A 17,953-nucleotide genomic window follows, 5' to 3' on the forward strand; every position below is an offset into this window, starting at 1 on the left:
TGGACCAGCCTACAAAATAAAGAGGGAACATGTGCCTTTTGTGCCTCTCACAGATTTATCTCTGAAATGGGATTTGCATATAACTCTCGCTTAAACGTAATTTGTGCTGGATATGACTTTAAAGAAAAGTGTTTTGGAATCGTTAAATTTACCGATTGCAACTGTAAAATTCCCGAGATTCGTTAAGTGGTAACAAGTGAAATAATACTCTTTTTACTATACAAAAACACCTGAGTACAATAGAACATTAAAGGAAAAGTATTGGAATTTTCTAATGAAAAAGAGGTGGGTGGGGGTTCATGAGAACCCTCAACCAGAAACGAGGCCCTGGGGGGGAGAAAAGGAACTTTTGTATGTTAATCTACACCACAAATATGCCAGAGAATCAGCTTTTTGAAGTGAGACAGATTGTAAGAGTATGGAAACAGAAGAAGGCAGACCATTCCACAGTTTGACTGTGTGAGGAAAGAAGGATGAAGGATGTACTATAACGGGTTATTCTAGTGTGACCGACATCCACACAGAAACGGTGGGCACCACAGGCAAGATGAGTGTTACGAGCTCACTGCCTTGCCTGTGGTACACAGGATGCCAAATCCACTAAACATTACCCGTTAAAGTAACCTGTAAAAGAGAGTGAAGCAACATTGTAGGGAAGATTAGATTATCAAATAAAGGAGGAGAGTTAATAAGACGAAATGCCTTTGATTTCACCCTCTCTAACAGTTGGACAAAAAAGAACCACTCCAGAATACTTTGGTTTGGCTATTACACAAGGGAACATACCCCACATAGATCCAAAACTTCTTATAAAATACAGTAATTAGAAGATAGTCATATGCAAGATATTATCAAGAAACATCAGAGTCACCTGGCCCACACAAATTACACCCAATATTCTTGAAAGAAATGACGAGTGAAATTTGCCAACCTTGTGAAATAATATTTACCACGCCTTTGAGACAGATTGTACTGTATCAAAAGAATGGAAAGATGGGAAAATTACAGCATTGCACAAAAGGGGACAAATCAATGCCATCTAACTACAGACACAGTTGTACTGTATTGTTGAGAGTTCTGTTACTTGTGTGGTATTTAAACAATCTAATTCATACTATAGTAGCTGTACAGTATAAAACAAAAATCTGGCTGCATTGTAATAGGGATAAGATTTCAAAATAACTTACTAAGTTTTCATTCAATTATCAATTCCTGCTAAATTTGGTCTATATCTGTATAACCCTTATTATATTCTGTATAGTACTGGTCCTGTATAAACATTTACCATCAGCATTACAATACAATACTTCTTTACTTGACTAAACAGCATATCACAAAATATAGAGTACTGTAATGCACAAATGACACAAAATGATAGGTATACTACATACAAAAGCATGTGGAATTATATTTTTATTACAAATTCACAAAGCCCACTTAATAATTTAAATAACAGATGAATGCATTTAAAATTAAAAAATGAATCAAGCTAATTGTGATTTCTATTCAAAGAGCAACAACATATCACTTCACATACAATACTTGTACAGTATACAACCCTTAAGATTATAAATTGTATAATGTTTTTTTTTACATTAAATGTCTTGTTTTATACAGTAGTGTGATGTTAAACTATTCATACCAATAATTAATCCAAGACAGATTGGTTTACAAAGTTCAGCATAACTCAGCATAATTACAAAGAATAATATCATTGGTACAGTATAATACAGTTTCTTATTTGTCATTGTTGGTTTCAAAGAATTATCAACCTATGCTTTCTTAGGCTTAAGACACATGATTTTCACCTCATACAGACCTTTTGGTAAGTTTGGTTGTCTAATATTTTTCAAGACTCTGAGTTCTGCTCGTTCAATAATATCCAACAGGAGATTCTCGGGCCGGGTGACGGATGAATCTACCTCATCGAGCTCCACAGTCCCTGATGAAGTGACATTTTCTTTCACCACAATTATGCCATTGCGTTTCAACCCATAACCCATTCTCCTGAAAAAGTCTTCAAGGTCTTCATCAGTCAAGTGCCCTAACACCCACTGACACCAAATTACATCATAAGTGTTGGGTTCTGGTGAAAAGTTCTGTAGGCCTAAACACAAAAATTTGCCAATTTTCTTGGAACCCTTAAAATTATCCTTTGCTCGGTCAATAAAATTTTGACACTGCTCAACAAGGTCAACTTTTCCAAAATGTTTCTGCAGTAAATGTTTAGTTATTCTGCCAATACCTGCACCGCAGTCAACAGCTCGTCCATGTCCAGGGGGATTCTTCATCTTAAATATACTTCGTATGAAGAGATCCGAGGCACTTATATCAGGTGCATTAATATGGGCAAACCCTCCCAGCATACCATTAACAGTGGCAGGTATATTTTCCCAATATGCTGCAGCGTGTGAGTAAAATTCTGGGTCTTGAGCAGCAACAGCTTTGCTTGATGTCTCCTCTGTGCTATCTTCATCTGTTCTCCCGTCTTTACCACTTAAAGTTTCTGGGTTCAGTACACAACTGCTATCTTCTCCAGTTTCCATGATGACCTGCGTCACTTACGAATTTCTTGGTTTTAGTACAAACTAGGGGTAGCTAAAGCAGTGTTAGCTTAACAAATTGTGTTGTGCTTAATTATATAATAACATTAGTTCCCTGTACTGTATTACTAATGAGTGATTTTAAACACTTTAGGGATAGTGTTTAATTTACAGTAGTTAATATAATAAGCACAGTACAGAGGCCACGTCAAGTGAGTCACCCGTGAGGTGCCGCGTGTTGTTGTCTCCCGTGATGTAAACAAACACTTAGTCGAAACTACTGAATTCCGAAAACAACTGAACTACTGTGATGAATTTCAATATGCTTATGTAATTATAATTTGAGGGTTTGCATTTAACTTTTATATGAAATTTACAGTTTCATATCAAAACTATATCTTTAATATAGAAAAGGTAAGTGAATAACAATATTTAAAACCAACATAAACTTGAAATTCATATAACCGATTCTAGTTGGTTTATATTAATAAGTATACAGTAGAAAACGTTTATTTTTATACAAAATTTTAAATTATATACACCGGTAAGAAATATATCTTCAAGATATGAACATTAAGGTTATTTGAGGTATTTATTAGTTTAATTTGTTTATATTGCTTTTTGTATTTCAGGAGGACTCACTCAGCTGTTGTTGGGTAATATACTTTTAAAACATATATTATGTTCATTGGTATTCTGCTAATGTCTATTAAAAAAAATATTTCGTTGTATATTTTTTTCATACGTGTACACATTGCTTTTCTCCTCGTTTAAATAATAAGGGGTAGTAGTTATTTATTTTTTGCTAAAGATGTTAGTGTCCAGAATATTCTCTATGAAAGGAGAGGAGAACACATCCGTCTAATACTCGCCTTATGAAGGGTTTATTATATACTGGCCTACTACCATGTCACAAATGACCTTACAGTAAGTTAAACCATTTGTATCGTTTTAATTTATCGAAGGCCTTCAAATGTTATGTATGTAAATTTATCTTTAGGTAAAGTGACTTTTATTTTAGTTTGTCTAGCATGACTTTGTACACAAGTTTGCTTTATTTGGTGTTTTTCTCAGGTTGAAAGCCAATATAAATACAAATCTTCCTCATTATTTCACACCATCAGAATTTTTACCCTTTACGAAAATTTGAGGGTAAAATTACAGCTGTTTTGATGGTGAAGATGGGCTTTTGTGCTTGTGCTTTCAGGAATGGTTAAATGCTGCACAAGTCAGGAAGTACGATAGCTTTTAAAATTTTGTTTGGGTATTTATTGACGACATAACCTGTTAATGAGTTTTCATAGAAAGTGAATTTTGAAATCCATCATTGTTTTGGGTAAATTTTTACTTTAGGATACGAGTCCCCATGGGTTGACCAATATGTCTTTTCAGTGTACCATTGTGTTTTTTTAAACGAATCTGATCTTCGATTTTGTCCCCCCCCCTAACAATAATGGGGAGAACCTGGTAAATCAGGATTTTTGGGTTGTGGGAGAAAACGAAAACGAGTCATCTAACCTAACCCCTGGACCCGGGAGGCCTAGCTTAAACTAACCAAAATGTTTCAGTAGTTTAAAACTTTGGGTTGCGCCATATCTGAAACTACATTCCTTAGTTCGAAGTGGAAGGACCAAGGATACATAACAATTGGATAGAATGATCGTCTTTCCCGTAAAACTCGGCAATAAACTTAAAATAATCGTAGGAGAACATATGACAACCAACCCCCACCACGGCCATTGTGAGAATGGTCAATGAAATTAAAATCATACCCAGGCTGCTTCCTGTGAAAAAATCAAACGTGATTGGTCTGAAAAAATCGTGTGATGAGATCGATACATCATCGGTCAAGACTGGATGACGTCAGTCAACATTGCACATGCGTCATGTAAACACACTCATAATTAACTTGGTTTCACGCATATAACAGCTCTTCACAGAGACGAAGACTGAAAAGTACGTAAAATCAATTATATTCAATGGTGTCGTTATTTTCCATTTCAGATTGGTAAAAATGGGTTCAAGATGCTCAGAATAGGGAGATATAAATGTTTCGGTAGTTTATAACTTTGGGGCGCGCTATGTCCGAAAGTAAAATAAAACCCATTTGCCCAAGAAATGGATATCATGTCTGACCCAACAATAAAAATATAGTAAAAAAATCCATCAAAACAAGTTAGGCTGTGACGGATATGTTGTCAACATTAACCTTTCTTTGTTACTTTAATATTTTTCATTTTGGCCCACAATACACTTTGCATTCTATGGATTTCATCTGGTAAAATTTTACAGTTTATTTTTGATAATGAATGAAATCAAAAGAGTTATTGAGGGTAATGTCTGAGAACAGCACTACTACAGTTGTTCGATTTCATTAATTTTTTCCACAAATGTTGTTGTCGTTATAGAAAGCATTTTAAAAGAGACGACATTTACGAGGACCTAATAGAACCTGACCTAACCAACCAAAGAAACCTACTTAACCTAGCCCCCCTGACCCCCCACTATATTAAACAGAAAGTATTTATTTTGATATCTGGTACCAAAGAAAGCAATTTTGTTGAAGTGTCATGGTGTAATTTTATGTTTTTTGTGGACGTGAGAGTACGCTCGGACCAAGCAAGTCGGTTGTAAACAAACAAAAAGCAGATGACAACACATGCTAACTTGGCAGACTTCTCATAGGCGTATTTATGGTAAATAATTAATGGCTTCATGTACAAAGTACCTAGATACATAATTTTAGTGTCATATGATCAGTTTTTCACCAAGTTTTACCCCGTAATTTCCCTCTTGCTTCATGCCCTGCCCACTACAGGTGATTTATGATCATAGAGAAAACTAAAAAAAAAAAGTTACTATATTAAAATTAAAAAGATGTTACCTCTTTTAAAATACTTAATACAGTACTGTATAATAAAAAGAACATTTGTGGAAAAAATAAACAGAATCAAACAACTCCTGGTGGTGGTAGTGTTCTCAGAAATTATTGTTGTTGGTAACGGAAGGCCAACTATTAATACCTTATAGTTTAACTAAAAAATTTACAGAATTATTCATAAATTAGTTTGGAAATACTAGATGACAGTTGCACACACATTAACCAGGAAACCGAGGAAACTTTCTATAGAGGACGAATGTTCATTTTACTCATGGAAAACCCTGAAATGGGAAGGAATAAGTTTTTTGTTACGCACTATTATTTTTTAGATATTTTTATCCCCAACACTATTATACATCGATGTGCTATATGCTCCATGCATTGTGTTCACATTTAAGATGCTTTAAAAAAATATATGTTACAGTATACAGTATAAAGAGTTGGTGTGTATGTTAACCAACATTGTATAAAAAGACATTTAGACAGATTCACTTCATAGTTTTGTCAGTGAGGAACACACGTGTAAGATAAAACAAAAATGTAGAAAAGCTTCCTTACTTTTTATTTATTCTTACTGAGTTTCTTATATTTGACTGTAAACAGTTGAACTGGGTCCCATAGGCCTAATGGCGTATTAGGGGCAGCGTGGATATAGTGTATTGTACTAAAGGGAAAGTATTCATTACTGAGAAAGGCAGTGTGACTAACATCTCTCTCCACTACCTTTCACTTTATCAGTGGTAAGTTTTTTTTTTTTTTTTTTTCAAAATAGAATACAGTATCCCACATATGCTTGTACAGTACCTTGCTCTGGTGAACCATGCTGTGGCATGTAATATATCCAGTACCTGTATTGTGGATTTATTGTACATTATTTCAGCCCTCTCCAGTTGGGTTTTGCACTTGTACCTGTTTGATCCATTTACCCTCCCATTTCCTCTCTTTTTATTTATTTATTTTTTCTGCCCTTTGGTACACTCCACACAACATTAGGAAGAGAGTACCGTAAATGTAGTTGCTACAATATATGAAATTTTTCTATCCCTTTAAAAAATCATCAGCAAAATATGACTTCTATTGATATTGTAATCAGTGTTTCTATGCCTTCCAATTGACTTTACCATTTGAACTGGGCCCCAATATTTATGGGCCTTAAACTTAATGGTCAAGTTAGGTTGCCTGTTAGCACTTGGGCATGTGCTAAGTCTCACAGCAATAAGTACAGTAATAGACACTGCTCTCATCATAAGTCACACTTTGCTCTTTTTTATTTTCAAAGATGTAACTACTCCTGATTGTGACCCAAAGTCCAAATTTTAAATAAATTTATACTTAGTTCATATTTTTCTGACAGAGGTGAAGTGAGCAGGTTGAATGGTGAAGGCCAATATCTCCAGGCTGTGGAGGTACAGTAACACTACCTGTTTCCACCTTGTTTAAATTTTGCTTTGCAGATTAAAACATAAAATTTTTGTAATAAGTAATGGAATTGCATTAAGTGTAATCTTGGATTCATTCTGTATTCATTCATTTGCTGTAATGGATGAGCTAATTTTATTCATTTGGTAATCATGATCATACTATGGCTAGTTACATTTCAAACAAGAGCATTACATTATAAAAAACATTTTGTTTTCAGGCCAGATCATTTTCACAGGATATATATACTGTAGTAAGATCTCTCGAAGTCGGACTATATGAGGATTGAGGCTCTTTGACTCATCTAGAATTCCGACTTATGCGTAACCTTCGCCCAGGTGCTTTCAAGCATTTTGCTGAAAAATCCCTTCCAAAAACAAAATTATGGTTAACGGTATATACAGTGATATCCCCGTTAGCCAGAACAATTGGTGCAAAGCACTTGCGGGAATGAGAGATTTCCGGGTAATGAGACGACTCTCTCAAAACCGGATAAAAGATCCCTCATCCCTGGAATTTTCCGGGTAACGGAAAAATGTTCTCGGAAGTTCCAGTAAAAGCTCATTACATCATCTTGAACCCGGAAAAATATCCTCCATCCCCGGAATTTTCAGGGTAATGGAAATTTTTTCTTGTAATTTCCAGAAAATGCGCCTAACTTTCATCTCTCAAACCCGGAAAAAAACTCCCGCATCCCCGGAATTTTCCGGGTATCGCGAAAATTTTCTCTGAATTTTCCGGAAAATGTGCTCTTCGGAAAATCATTCACAAAGCCGTAATTTTCCGGAAAATTACAGCTTTGGGTACAATTTTTTAGAAAATTTAAATTCCGGTTATTGGAGAGTTCCGGGTTTGAGGGATTCCGGCTAACGGAGATACACTGTATTTACACTGCATTTACTTTTATTGTAGCAGATGAATCTTGAGGTGGAGGATGATGGGGGGAGGGGGGCTTCTTACACTTACAATACCTACAGTATATTCACACATATATTTAATTACACTTTTTATTAAATTTCATCATATACAGGTATTAGTTAAACTTCTATCTAGTATGTACTGTACTTAAATCTGGCTGATTTTATAAAAAGTACTCCAGTTCAGCCCAAACTCTTGACAGATAATGTTTATGGAGACCCCAGGATTGATAATGTCTCATATTTTTAATTTCTCTTCAATTGGTAGAGTACTGAGCACCATTTATTTTCTCCCAGTGGTCCTCAGTGGTGTTATTTTGTCTTGCCTTAGAGGCCAATAATACATGTGTGTTGGAGCAAGGTTTCAACAACAAACATGTGGGAACTGACTGCTCTCCCAACTGCAGCCCCACACAACCACTCTAAGTCAGAGCTTGTCTGACTTGTGGGGTTTTCCATCTTACAGAACTGCGACTTAGAGGGGTCTTACTATAATAAAGGTATTCCTCATTTAGCGATCGGGATGCATTCCTTAAAAACCAATTGTTCAGTGAAAGGATCACTAAACGAGGGAAAACAAGAAAAATAATATCCTAAATGAGGGAAAACGAGGAATAATATCCATGGAGCTGGTACGTAATTGTGTAGCCCAGTCATGGACTCGCCACCCAGTAGCACTCAGAGTGGGTGATACTGAACTGTGAGTTATGTTATTGTTCAACTCCTATTTTCAGGTAGATATATGTAATTTTCTTCATTTCCTTTTGCTCTGTTACATGTACACAAAATCGTTCATGTGGAATGTACAAACAAATTTAAAAAAAATTAATTATCATAAGGTTGAAAACATAAAGGGAGTAAACAGTTCTTATGTGGCCGGCAGGTAGCCCACAGACCTGGGAAGGGGGACCGTGAAAGGGAGGAAGGAGCGGCGTGGTGGATCACTTAGCTGTTCTCTCTCCCATTTCCTGTGAAATGATTGCCAAATAGCAATGCAGATTTTTTATTTTATTTTATTTATAGTTATTTTTATTTATTCCTCACATTTACTGGTACAGCACACATGCAACACAGTTCAGCCAGGCAGTCACCAAGCTGACTCAAGAGATATGTGTGGCTGCTGCCTGTATGCCGTGATGTCACATAGGGGGGAGGGAGAGTACTACTGGCCACAGTTACAGTTCACTTCCTCAATACATATTGTATGTTCACTTCAACACATACACGTCAATGCTTTTCACTTTTCTTATTTTATAATTTTATAATGCAGTTTATAGTACTGTATACAGTATAGTATTTTTATTTCTAAGCCACATTACAGTATTGTAATGATGTCGACTTGGAACACAGAATCCCTAGTTTTTCCGACCTCCCTCCCGAATTTTTCCCAGAAAGTTGAAGATCGTGAAACCGAAAATTGACTATTGTTAAATAAGAAAGGGTGTTAAATTTTTTTAAATCACTAAACCAAAATATCAATAAGTAAACGATCATTAAATGAGGGATACCTGTACAGACAACTGTACAGTGTTTAATTGTGAAGAGGCTAACTTCACAATATCAGTTCAGAAAGTTATATGGGTTGAGTGAGTGGGTAAAAATGGTAGCGTTCTTAGAATTAATGTGGTTGTAAAATGTTAGATGACTATAAATAATGAAGTGAACCTCTTCACCAATGCTAGACGATTTTATTCAGTACAAAAGGGACCCTGCACACAAGGGGTTAAGGAATGTGTAAGAAGTTTGTGTTACATGTGGAGTGGGTGATACCAGATTAAAAATGCTTAGCTTTTCCAGTCCCTTGACATTTTTATTCAAGATAAAGTACTTTATGGTTGACTAGTGGAGGTAATACAAGAGTGTGCTTTGCAAATGGCATTATACTGTACAATAATCTGCAGATGACATTCATTGAAGCTAGTCTGGATGAGAAAGATTGCAAGGAGAGTAAAGGGATCATATATTTAAGATAGGTTTGATTTATGATGGAGTAATGTTTTGGTCTAATAGGAATTATAGGTTTGATGTATGTTGGAGTATGACTTATGATGGAGTAGTGTTTTTGTCTAATAAGAATTATAGGTTCGACTTATGGTGGAGTAGTGTTTTGGTCTCATAGGAGTTATAAAAAAATCTGTACATTGTACAGTAGTACATGTAAATGGCTCTCTCTCCATTCCAACTTCAGCTAATTACAACCGAAATTAAGGGAAATCCAGACAATCCTGAACTGTTTCTTCTAAGGGCCCAGAACCTGCTGAAGCTTGAGAAGTTTAAAGGTACCTATTATACTATACTGTACTGTAATAAATTTTTTTTATCCATATGCTGCTTTCATACTGTATACATGAGACATTTACTCATATGGTGCTTTTACAATAGCTGTTGAAATTCAGTTATGAAAGTAAAAACTACTAACTAATGGTGTTTGTTTAACCAGAGGCGTGCAGTGACGCAGCTAGGGCATTGTCACTTGGAGCAGGAGCTGAAGCTCACTTGGTGCATGGCAAAGCTCTCTTCAACTTAGGGCAGTATCCTGAATCTTTAGAAACATTTAACAAGGGCAAGTCCAAAGGAGGTAGGTTTTGGTATCATTAGTTTTATTTCAACTACTGTACAGTAGTAGATGATCATTATGAGTTTTGTTTACAGTCATTGTCATCCTTTGTTCTTACCAAAACTTGCATAACTTATAATCATCAAATGTCTTGAGTTTAATGGTTTTTATTGCTTGATTTTTTTTTTTTTTAATTTTGTTAATTAATTTTTTGGTAATGACATAGTATCTTAAAATTTTACATTAAGATTATGTTATAGGAAAAGCTTTACTACTTTATGAACATGAAATTCATTAAACTGTATTTTGATAGGCATTGGTGAAAAAGTTCGTAAATGGAGAAAAGATGGACTGGTGTTATGTTTTTCTTAGTTTTGTTTTATGAACATTTTAGGATCTGACTTGGGGAAGTTTGACCAGTTTGGGCAGTGGACGGTTTGGTGTGAAGAACGTATTAAGAAATTAAGAATTAGTGATACCCCTTCAATGGCTGCTGAGGAACCTTCTGGTAAGACAAATCATATTTTCTTTTCTCTCTAACAAGCCCTCTCCTGCTACTGCTCAAGTTGACTGTAATACCGTGCTGGTGTATTTTGATGAATTAAGTCTCCCCCCTTTTTAAGCTGGATGGTGAGTTTTGGACAGAATTCATGCAAAAAATTGGCCTTTGATTCTAAGTTGCACCTCAAAGTTGGAGGGGATCAAAATCAAATTCACATTCAGAATTGTTCATAACACAAGATACACATGTATATGATATTGACTATTTGTGTACATATGCACATATTATAATACATTGTAGTAGATTGTCAAAAAGTACACATCTATATAACGAAAGGAGAAAATGTGGCAACAGCTCCAGTGAGTGAGGAGGTACAGTCACTAGCGATGATGTCACAGAAAATAAATACTGTAGTCATGAGTTTTTGGTGAATGATTAGTCTACCTGAGGATATGCTGTGAATTCTTTGGAAAGTTGACAGTGTGTTTAAATATAAAAATATGTACTTCAACTTGTTATTTCCATCTTTGTATGTTGCTTTCATCGATGTCAAACTTCCTAGCAACAGCTCTCTTGGAATTTTCCACTGCAAACTTAAGGATCAGCAGCTTCTCCTTTAATGAACAGGATGAATGTTTGTTTGGGGTTATGTTGAAGGAAAAGTTTTAATTTTATATACCCATAAGCTTCGTAAAAGTTATGAAGTGCTGAGAGCAATGTGCATCCCATCTTCTGCAAGCGTTGATTAGCTTGATGGCATCTGTATGTCATGTGGCTGATTCATGGACTTTCTCCAACGTTGCTATAGTGGAGTTGCCATTTGTAATGCATTGTTAGATGAAACAAATCTGATATGTTTTACTAATACAGCACCACTCAGACCTTATCCTTCTTGAAATTTGGAAATGTGGTGGTGTTCTGTCTTTTTCACTGCTCTTGGTGTACAGTCTGTACTGTATATTGTTATCTAAGGTGTTCTATTAAAGGTAGAAGCCCTAATTTTCCATAAAAGGCATACTCAGGGGATAATTTTCCCTCTTGCATATTTATAAGTGCAAGCAATTTAGTTCATGTTAGATAGCGAATAAGATGTTAACACAAATATTATGCAGTGTACAAAATCAAAGTTTCTCTTTCAGGAAGCAACATGGAAAACCCTGATACAGCTAATATCATGCCAGTACCAAAGATAAAACATGACTGGTACCAGACAGAATCACATGTCATCATCACTATACTTATTAAAAACTTGAAGAAAGATGATGTTAAAGTAGATTTCACTGAGAAGACAGTAAGTAATGCTATGAAAACATTGCTGTTCTTAGTAGGCTACTGTAGTAAACTGTGTAAAACATTTCTTAATGTGCAGAACATTCCAAAATGTTCTGCAGGATAGTTCACTTTTCCACAATCAATAGTTTTTGTGAAAATTATTCATATTTATTGTATCCACCATTAAACTGAGAAAGGAATCTTGAAATTTATGAATCCCTACAGACATATGCATTTATGTCTGTTGGGCTGTCTCCAAATTATGATTTATTCAATAACTTGAAAACAAACTGATCTTGGGTCTCCATCTTATCTCTGAAGATTGATCACACAGTGAACTGGATTGCTAAATTTTTCAAGATTGCAGAGGTTAACTATACAAAACATTTCACTGATATAGAGACAAATCAATGTTGGACTCTTGAAAGTCACAGATGTCAAATTTGCATATCTTAAGAATTTATAGACATTGAAATGAAAATGTATCACTAGTGCAGTTTCATTAGAGTTAGAGATGGCTTTAATCTGTTTTAACACATATTGCATCATCATAAAAGAGTACATGTGTGTGTCCTCTTTTCACTTTTTCAAAGAAATCTTCAGTGTTCTGTTCTAGTTTTATGGTGGGAGACATGGCACAGTAATTTGGTGTAATGTCCACCTGTCCTAACATCTCAACCAGTAGAATGGGATCTTATGGGCCCCATTTGTCCTGTAATCTTTTTTGTGTACCATTTAGTTGGAACCAGAGTAGTATTCATGAACAAAACTCTTTGAATTTGTCTTAATTGTTGTTTTCATTATAGGTTAGTGTGACTGCACCTTTGCCTTCTGGCTCAGAATATAGCCTTGAGTTGGATATATGTCATCCAATTAACCCATCAGAATCTTCAATCAGAGTTGTGCCTTCCAAAGTAAGTCTGAGTGAATTGTTTGGAATTAATTCTGCCCATTAATTAATCAAATTTAAAAAAATCTATCTTGTTTGAATACAGTGCCAGGTGCAAAAGAATAATCATTTTTGTATTGTATTTGTGACAGAAGACTTCAGTGTTTGCAGTTGATTCATCATTGCATAGTAGATATTTTACATTTTGTGAGAAGTGTTTCACCCCGAGCAGGTATGAGATTCATGCTGTATTTTTAACCACGTTTGATAGATCGTTGGTGTGGGGAGTGAGTGAGAGAGAATTTATGAGATGGTCTCTTCCATGCAGTACCAGAATCTTAACCAGTAAGATGAAAAGCCAATTCATTATTCTCTGTTGCTAAGTCATAGACTACCTGGGAAGATATATCGTGTAACATTCTTGCTGTTGACATAACTTCATCAGTGAAGTTGGAGATGGTAGCTTGGCGAGTTACCTCTTTCTTAGTGATAATCAAGTCTGTGGTGACCTTGTAGACTTAGAATATAGTACAGGTATTGTTTTTTCTTTTTACATTCTTTCATTTATTATGCTTTACTAGAGGTGACACAACTGGGGGAGGATATCTTCATCCAGGATTGAAATATGTATTGAATCGTCTTAAAATTACTCAAAATGTAAATACTGTACAGTATATACTTTAGTACAGTTCGAGTTCCATGATTAAATTTTATGCAAAATGTAGGGGACCAAACTATTTTTGCATTGTCCTGAATTTTGTGGTTACTTCATGCTCCCATACTCGTGCGAAGAAATTAAGGATGGGAAGTAGTAGAGTATGTAAATATTAAAGTGAAAATTACCTCTTTATTCCTATAACACTATTTACCTAAGCTGCCTAACAAGATCATATGAATAAAAGATAACTTAGCGATCTGTGTAGAGGAGGTGAGGTTGAGTAGTATGGAAAGCTGATCATGTTGTGGCCGTCTCCCTCGGTATGTTGACTTCAGGTGTTCTATCCTTTTAGCCGTTTCCTCGGCTTTCATCGAAATTTTGTAACTTCAGTTTATACAGTAATATTAATTTACTTTTCAGAACTGCTTGCTAATTTCAGATTCATTCTTAATTCAAATTGTTTACTTAATTTTTGAAAAAATTCTTGAATTAAGTAAAAATTGTTAACTTAATTTTGAAGAAAAAAAATGAATTAAGTAAAAATCCGAATGAACAAGGGTACAGTGTAGTGTGTGAATAAATGGTTGAATAGTGAGTGAACAAATGTTTGCAGTGTGTGAACATATATTTTTTATGACATGTGTTCATATTATGATTTCAGATAGAGGTAAAACTGAAGAAGGTAGATGGTATCAGATGGGCGTCACTTGAGGGGGACGGTTCTGCTCCAACTATCAAGACAAACCCCACAGGTATGTATATCCTCCAACCCTTAAAGAGCAGTTAAGGATCCCCATACCTGCCCCCATATGCCAATAAAATGGAACATGAAACATCTATTGATGTTGGCCACCGTCTTTGCAGCTAACTTCCATTGATGATGGCCACTGTAGACAGTGATTAAAAATTTTCTGGAGAGGGAAATAGAAGAAACTTTGGTTCATTGACAGTTGAGTGCAGAATTGTTCTATTTTATAGAAAAATACCAAAATTAGCATTCTTTCTTTAATATTTCTCCTTCCCTTCCTACACTGGCACCCTACCTATGAAAAGGGTCTGGTGATGAGTCATGTTAACCTGGCAGTGTTAACATCTCTGTATACACCAGGCTTCAACTCTTAGGTTGGGTGCTCAAAGGATTCTCATTGAATTAAGATTTCAATAAAAAGAAATTTAACTGTCATTTATTATTCTGTCTTACCTTAGGAACATCCATAGAGTGTCAGACCCCATCATACCCAACATCATCATCCAAAAAACATGATTGGAGCAAGTTAGAAGCCGAAGTAAAGAAAGAGGAGGAAGATGAAAAGTTGGAGGGAGATGCTGCATTAAATCAGCTCTTCCAGAAGATCTATGGCCAAGGCTCAGATGAGACCCGGCGAGCCATGAATAAGTCTTTCGTAAGTTATTGGCATGGTATTCAGGTATTTCATTATAGGGTGTTAGTAATTTTAATGGCTGGGTGTAAGAGCCCTCAGATGTAAAAAATACCTTGTGTACTGAAATTATAATTATATATCAGTAATTTTCACGGAGAAAAATCTACTTGGAGTTGGTTCAGTATACCTCCTCTTAATCTAGCTGATAATTTCACTTTCTTTATTAACAAAGAGAAAAGGGGATATTCCTCTCTGCCTCCTACATTCTTCCTCTGAATTTTACTCTGCTCCAATCTTTCATGTTGGTGTGGAAAATGACCAGTCCAAACATTCTAATTGAAATTTTGTACTCATTTTCAGATGGAATCAGGTGGCACAGTCCTAAGCACGAATTGGAAAGAAGTAGCTGGTCAGAAGGTGGACGTGAAACCCCCAGATGGTATGGAGTACAAGAAGTGGGATGAGTAAAGGATAGATAGGTAACTAAGAAAAAAATTTGTTACTCTGAGGAACCCAGTGTAGCATGAAATATTGCTCGTTAGAATTATTTACTAAGTTATTTAAATTAGATATGTTTACAAATTTGGTTGGAAGGTGTCCTGTGCAAAGATTTCTTCAAAATCTTACATACAAAATTCTCAGTAACATGTTAATGCATACTCTGTTCAACATGATGAATTTGTGTATGGTTTACTTGTTATGTTGCACTACATAAGGCGAGTTCCAAGATCGATTTAGAGACTATGTTATTATTGGCATCATTCAAAATGTAATGAGTGACAGTTGAAGGAGTTTATTGAGATATTCACATCACTGTTTTGACTTTGAATAAGGAATATGATATTAAACTGGGGGTTGAGATTTTGGAGAAAAAACTCTTTGTATGAAAGCATTTGGCCTCTTTAGACTTACAGTAAATACTGAAAGCTTTTTCTGAAACTAACAGTGCTTGAGACAGTAAAACTTCGTAACATGATCACAATATAAGTTAATACTGTATTTCTTGAGTGCTAAAAAAATTTGTGCTGTGACTGAAAATCCATTTTGAATATCCTGTCATGTACAGTATTGTATTTTCAGTACTTATATGCATTCAGAATTCCAATAAAAATAAGAAAAATAAATAATATATGATTAATATTAATAAACGAGTGTTTCATAATACAACACCAGAGTTTTTTTTTTGTCAAATCTTGAAGTGTGTCATCCCTTTCCAGATTTTTATAACTCATAAATATGGTGTTGCCAGAGAGCTCTGCCCACTGTATATCACCTATAAAATTGACAGTACAGGTTGACAATCCCTTATCCGAAATTCCGAAAACCGAAAGTTTTTTAGTGGAGCAAAATTATTATTATTATTATTAGTAGTATTTTTTTTCTTACGGGGATTAGCCCACCCGGGCACAGGTCACTGACCCACATTGGAGCCTAGGGGCGTAAATGTAGTCCGTAATAATAATAATAATCATTCATAGTAAATAAAATTTATAGTAAAAAATACACAAAAATAAAATAATGATGATAACAATAATAACAATAAAAATAATAAAAAAATAAATAATAATAATAAAAATAAAGAAATACATGAATGAAAAAAAGATCAAAAGTGAGAAACACGATCTAGACCTATGAATTATTATTATTATTATTATTATTATTATCATTATCATTATTATTATTATTATTATTATTATTATTATTATTATTATTATTATTATTATAATAATAATATTTTTGCCCCCCAGGCCCTGATGTGGGTGTGTGACCTGTGCCTGGGTGGGCTGATCCCTGGAGAAAAAAAATAAATAAATACCCATTCTGAAATCCGAAACACATCTGGCCCCAAGGATTTCGGATAAGTGATTGTCAACCTATATTAAGCAGTTATATCAGGGATTCATAGTTACATGATAATGTTATTGGAATCTCAGTGTGTAAAGAAGAGAGGTAAAATACTGTACAGTATACAGGTTGTACCTCTCTAGTCCGGCAACCTCGGGACCTGACCGGTACCGGACCATGGAAATTCACCCTTTTCCTGGATAGATAGTGACTTGTGCTTATGCCTGGAAGCACTAGCACCACTTTCTCTGCATCATGGTCTCTTTGAAGACATATTGAAGGGTTAAATGTCGTATAGTAGCTTCTCAAATTTCGCGAGTTTTTAATTCTTAACGTATTTTATTGGAACACACAAAAAAATAAATAAATAAAAATTTTGACGGCGGAAACTTGAATTTCGACGGGTTTGAACGGCCCGCCAACGTGCAGACGACGTGCATAATCGTGTAAACAGCGTCATTTCTCTTATGTACAAAAGATTCATTGTTGTTTATTACTGAATGTCTTTTTTATTGAATTAATGTTTATGTGTGCAAAATGAGCAATAGAATTCATTAATAATACGTAGAATATTAAAACACACGAGGAAACGACACAGCATTTTTTTCGTTGATTACAAAACCAGTGACGGACTGGTTCTACATATAAAACTGAAGAAAATAAGACCTTGGTTGTAGCTATAGTAAAATTAATATGGTTGTTTTAATTAATGTTATTTAATGTTAATAAATGGAACAATAGAACTAGCTAACGATAATGGTAAAGAAAAAGAGAGATCGCATATGTAAGTGCGCATGCGCACACGTGAAAACATATCGCCATTACTTTACATAAGAATATGAAAGCAACACTTATTTACTGTTCATATATATTTTAATTAATGTTTCTGAATTTGTTTTTACTGAATCAATGTACGTGTGTGCAAAATTAACAATACAATTTATTAATAATACGTGGAATATTAGAGGAGACGAGACGGCTGCCGGCATTGTTTATGTTAAAGCTTATGAAACCAGTGACTGATTGGTTCTACATATAAAACTGAAGAAAATAAGACCCTGAGTTTAGCTGTAGTAAAATTAATGTAA

The 17,953-nt window shown here is 34.9% G+C and overlaps 2 protein-coding genes across 4 annotated transcripts; one reads left to right on the plus strand and one right to left on the minus strand.

The window, feature by feature from the left end:
- Positions 1–1,400: 1,400 nt before the first annotated feature.
- On the minus strand, positions 1,401–2,796 carry LOC121873856 (N-terminal Xaa-Pro-Lys N-methyltransferase 1-like). Its single transcript, XM_042377659.1, has one exon. The coding sequence runs from the start codon at positions 2,544–2,546 to the stop codon at positions 1,773–1,775; it is 774 nt and encodes a 257-aa protein (XP_042233593.1). The 5' UTR covers positions 2,547–2,796; the 3' UTR covers positions 1,401–1,772.
- Positions 2,797–3,362: 566 nt separating this feature from the next.
- LOC121873857 (protein SGT1 homolog) lies at positions 3,363–17,079 on the plus strand. Of its 3 annotated transcripts, XM_042377661.1 has the most exons (11): positions 3,363–3,470; positions 6,779–6,830; positions 9,949–10,039; positions 10,201–10,338; positions 10,712–10,825; positions 11,959–12,110; positions 12,898–13,005; positions 14,300–14,390; positions 14,845–15,041; positions 15,381–15,499; positions 16,769–17,079. In XM_042377661.1, exons 1-10 carry the CDS (start codon positions 3,451–3,453, stop codon positions 15,486–15,488), a joined length of 1,071 nt encoding a protein of 356 aa, XP_042233595.1. In that variant the 5' UTR covers positions 3,363–3,450; the 3' UTR covers positions 15,489–15,499; positions 16,769–17,079. The 3 variants fall into 3 exon arrangements, with proteins under 3 accessions (XP_042233595.1, XP_042233594.1, XP_042233596.1); XM_042377660.1 differs by lacking the exon at positions 16,769–17,079 and having other exon boundaries at positions 15,381–16,187; XM_042377662.1 differs by lacking the exons at positions 6,779–6,830; positions 16,769–17,079 and having other exon boundaries at positions 3,427–3,470; positions 15,381–16,187.
- The last annotated feature ends 874 nt before the right edge of the window (positions 17,080–17,953 follow it).

This window comes from Homarus americanus, unplaced genomic scaffold (assembly GCF_018991925.1).
Source record: "Homarus americanus isolate GMGI-L3 unplaced genomic scaffold, GMGI_Hamer_2.0 scaffold25827, whole genome shotgun sequence".
NCBI classification, from domain to species: Eukaryota; Metazoa; Arthropoda; class Malacostraca; order Decapoda; family Nephropidae; genus Homarus; species Homarus americanus.

What these genes read in the sequence shown, in the direction of transcription:
- LOC121873856 (XM_042377659.1), bottom strand. Translation starts at nt 2,546, where the DNA reads ATGGAAACTGGAGAAGATAGCAGTTGTGTACTGAACCCAGAAACTTTA.
- LOC121873857 (XM_042377661.1), top strand. Translation starts at nt 3,451, where the DNA reads ATGTCACAAATGACCTTACA. An exon ending in ATGTCACAAATGACCTTACA is followed by an intron (nt 3,471 to 6,778) that starts GTAAGTTAAACC and finishes TTTTTCTGACAG; the next exon opens with AGGTGAAGTGAGCAGGTTGA. An exon ending in GAGCCATGAATAAGTCTTTC is followed by an intron (nt 15,042 to 15,380) that starts GTAAGTTATTGG and finishes ACTCATTTTCAG; the next exon opens with ATGGAATCAGGTGGCACAGT.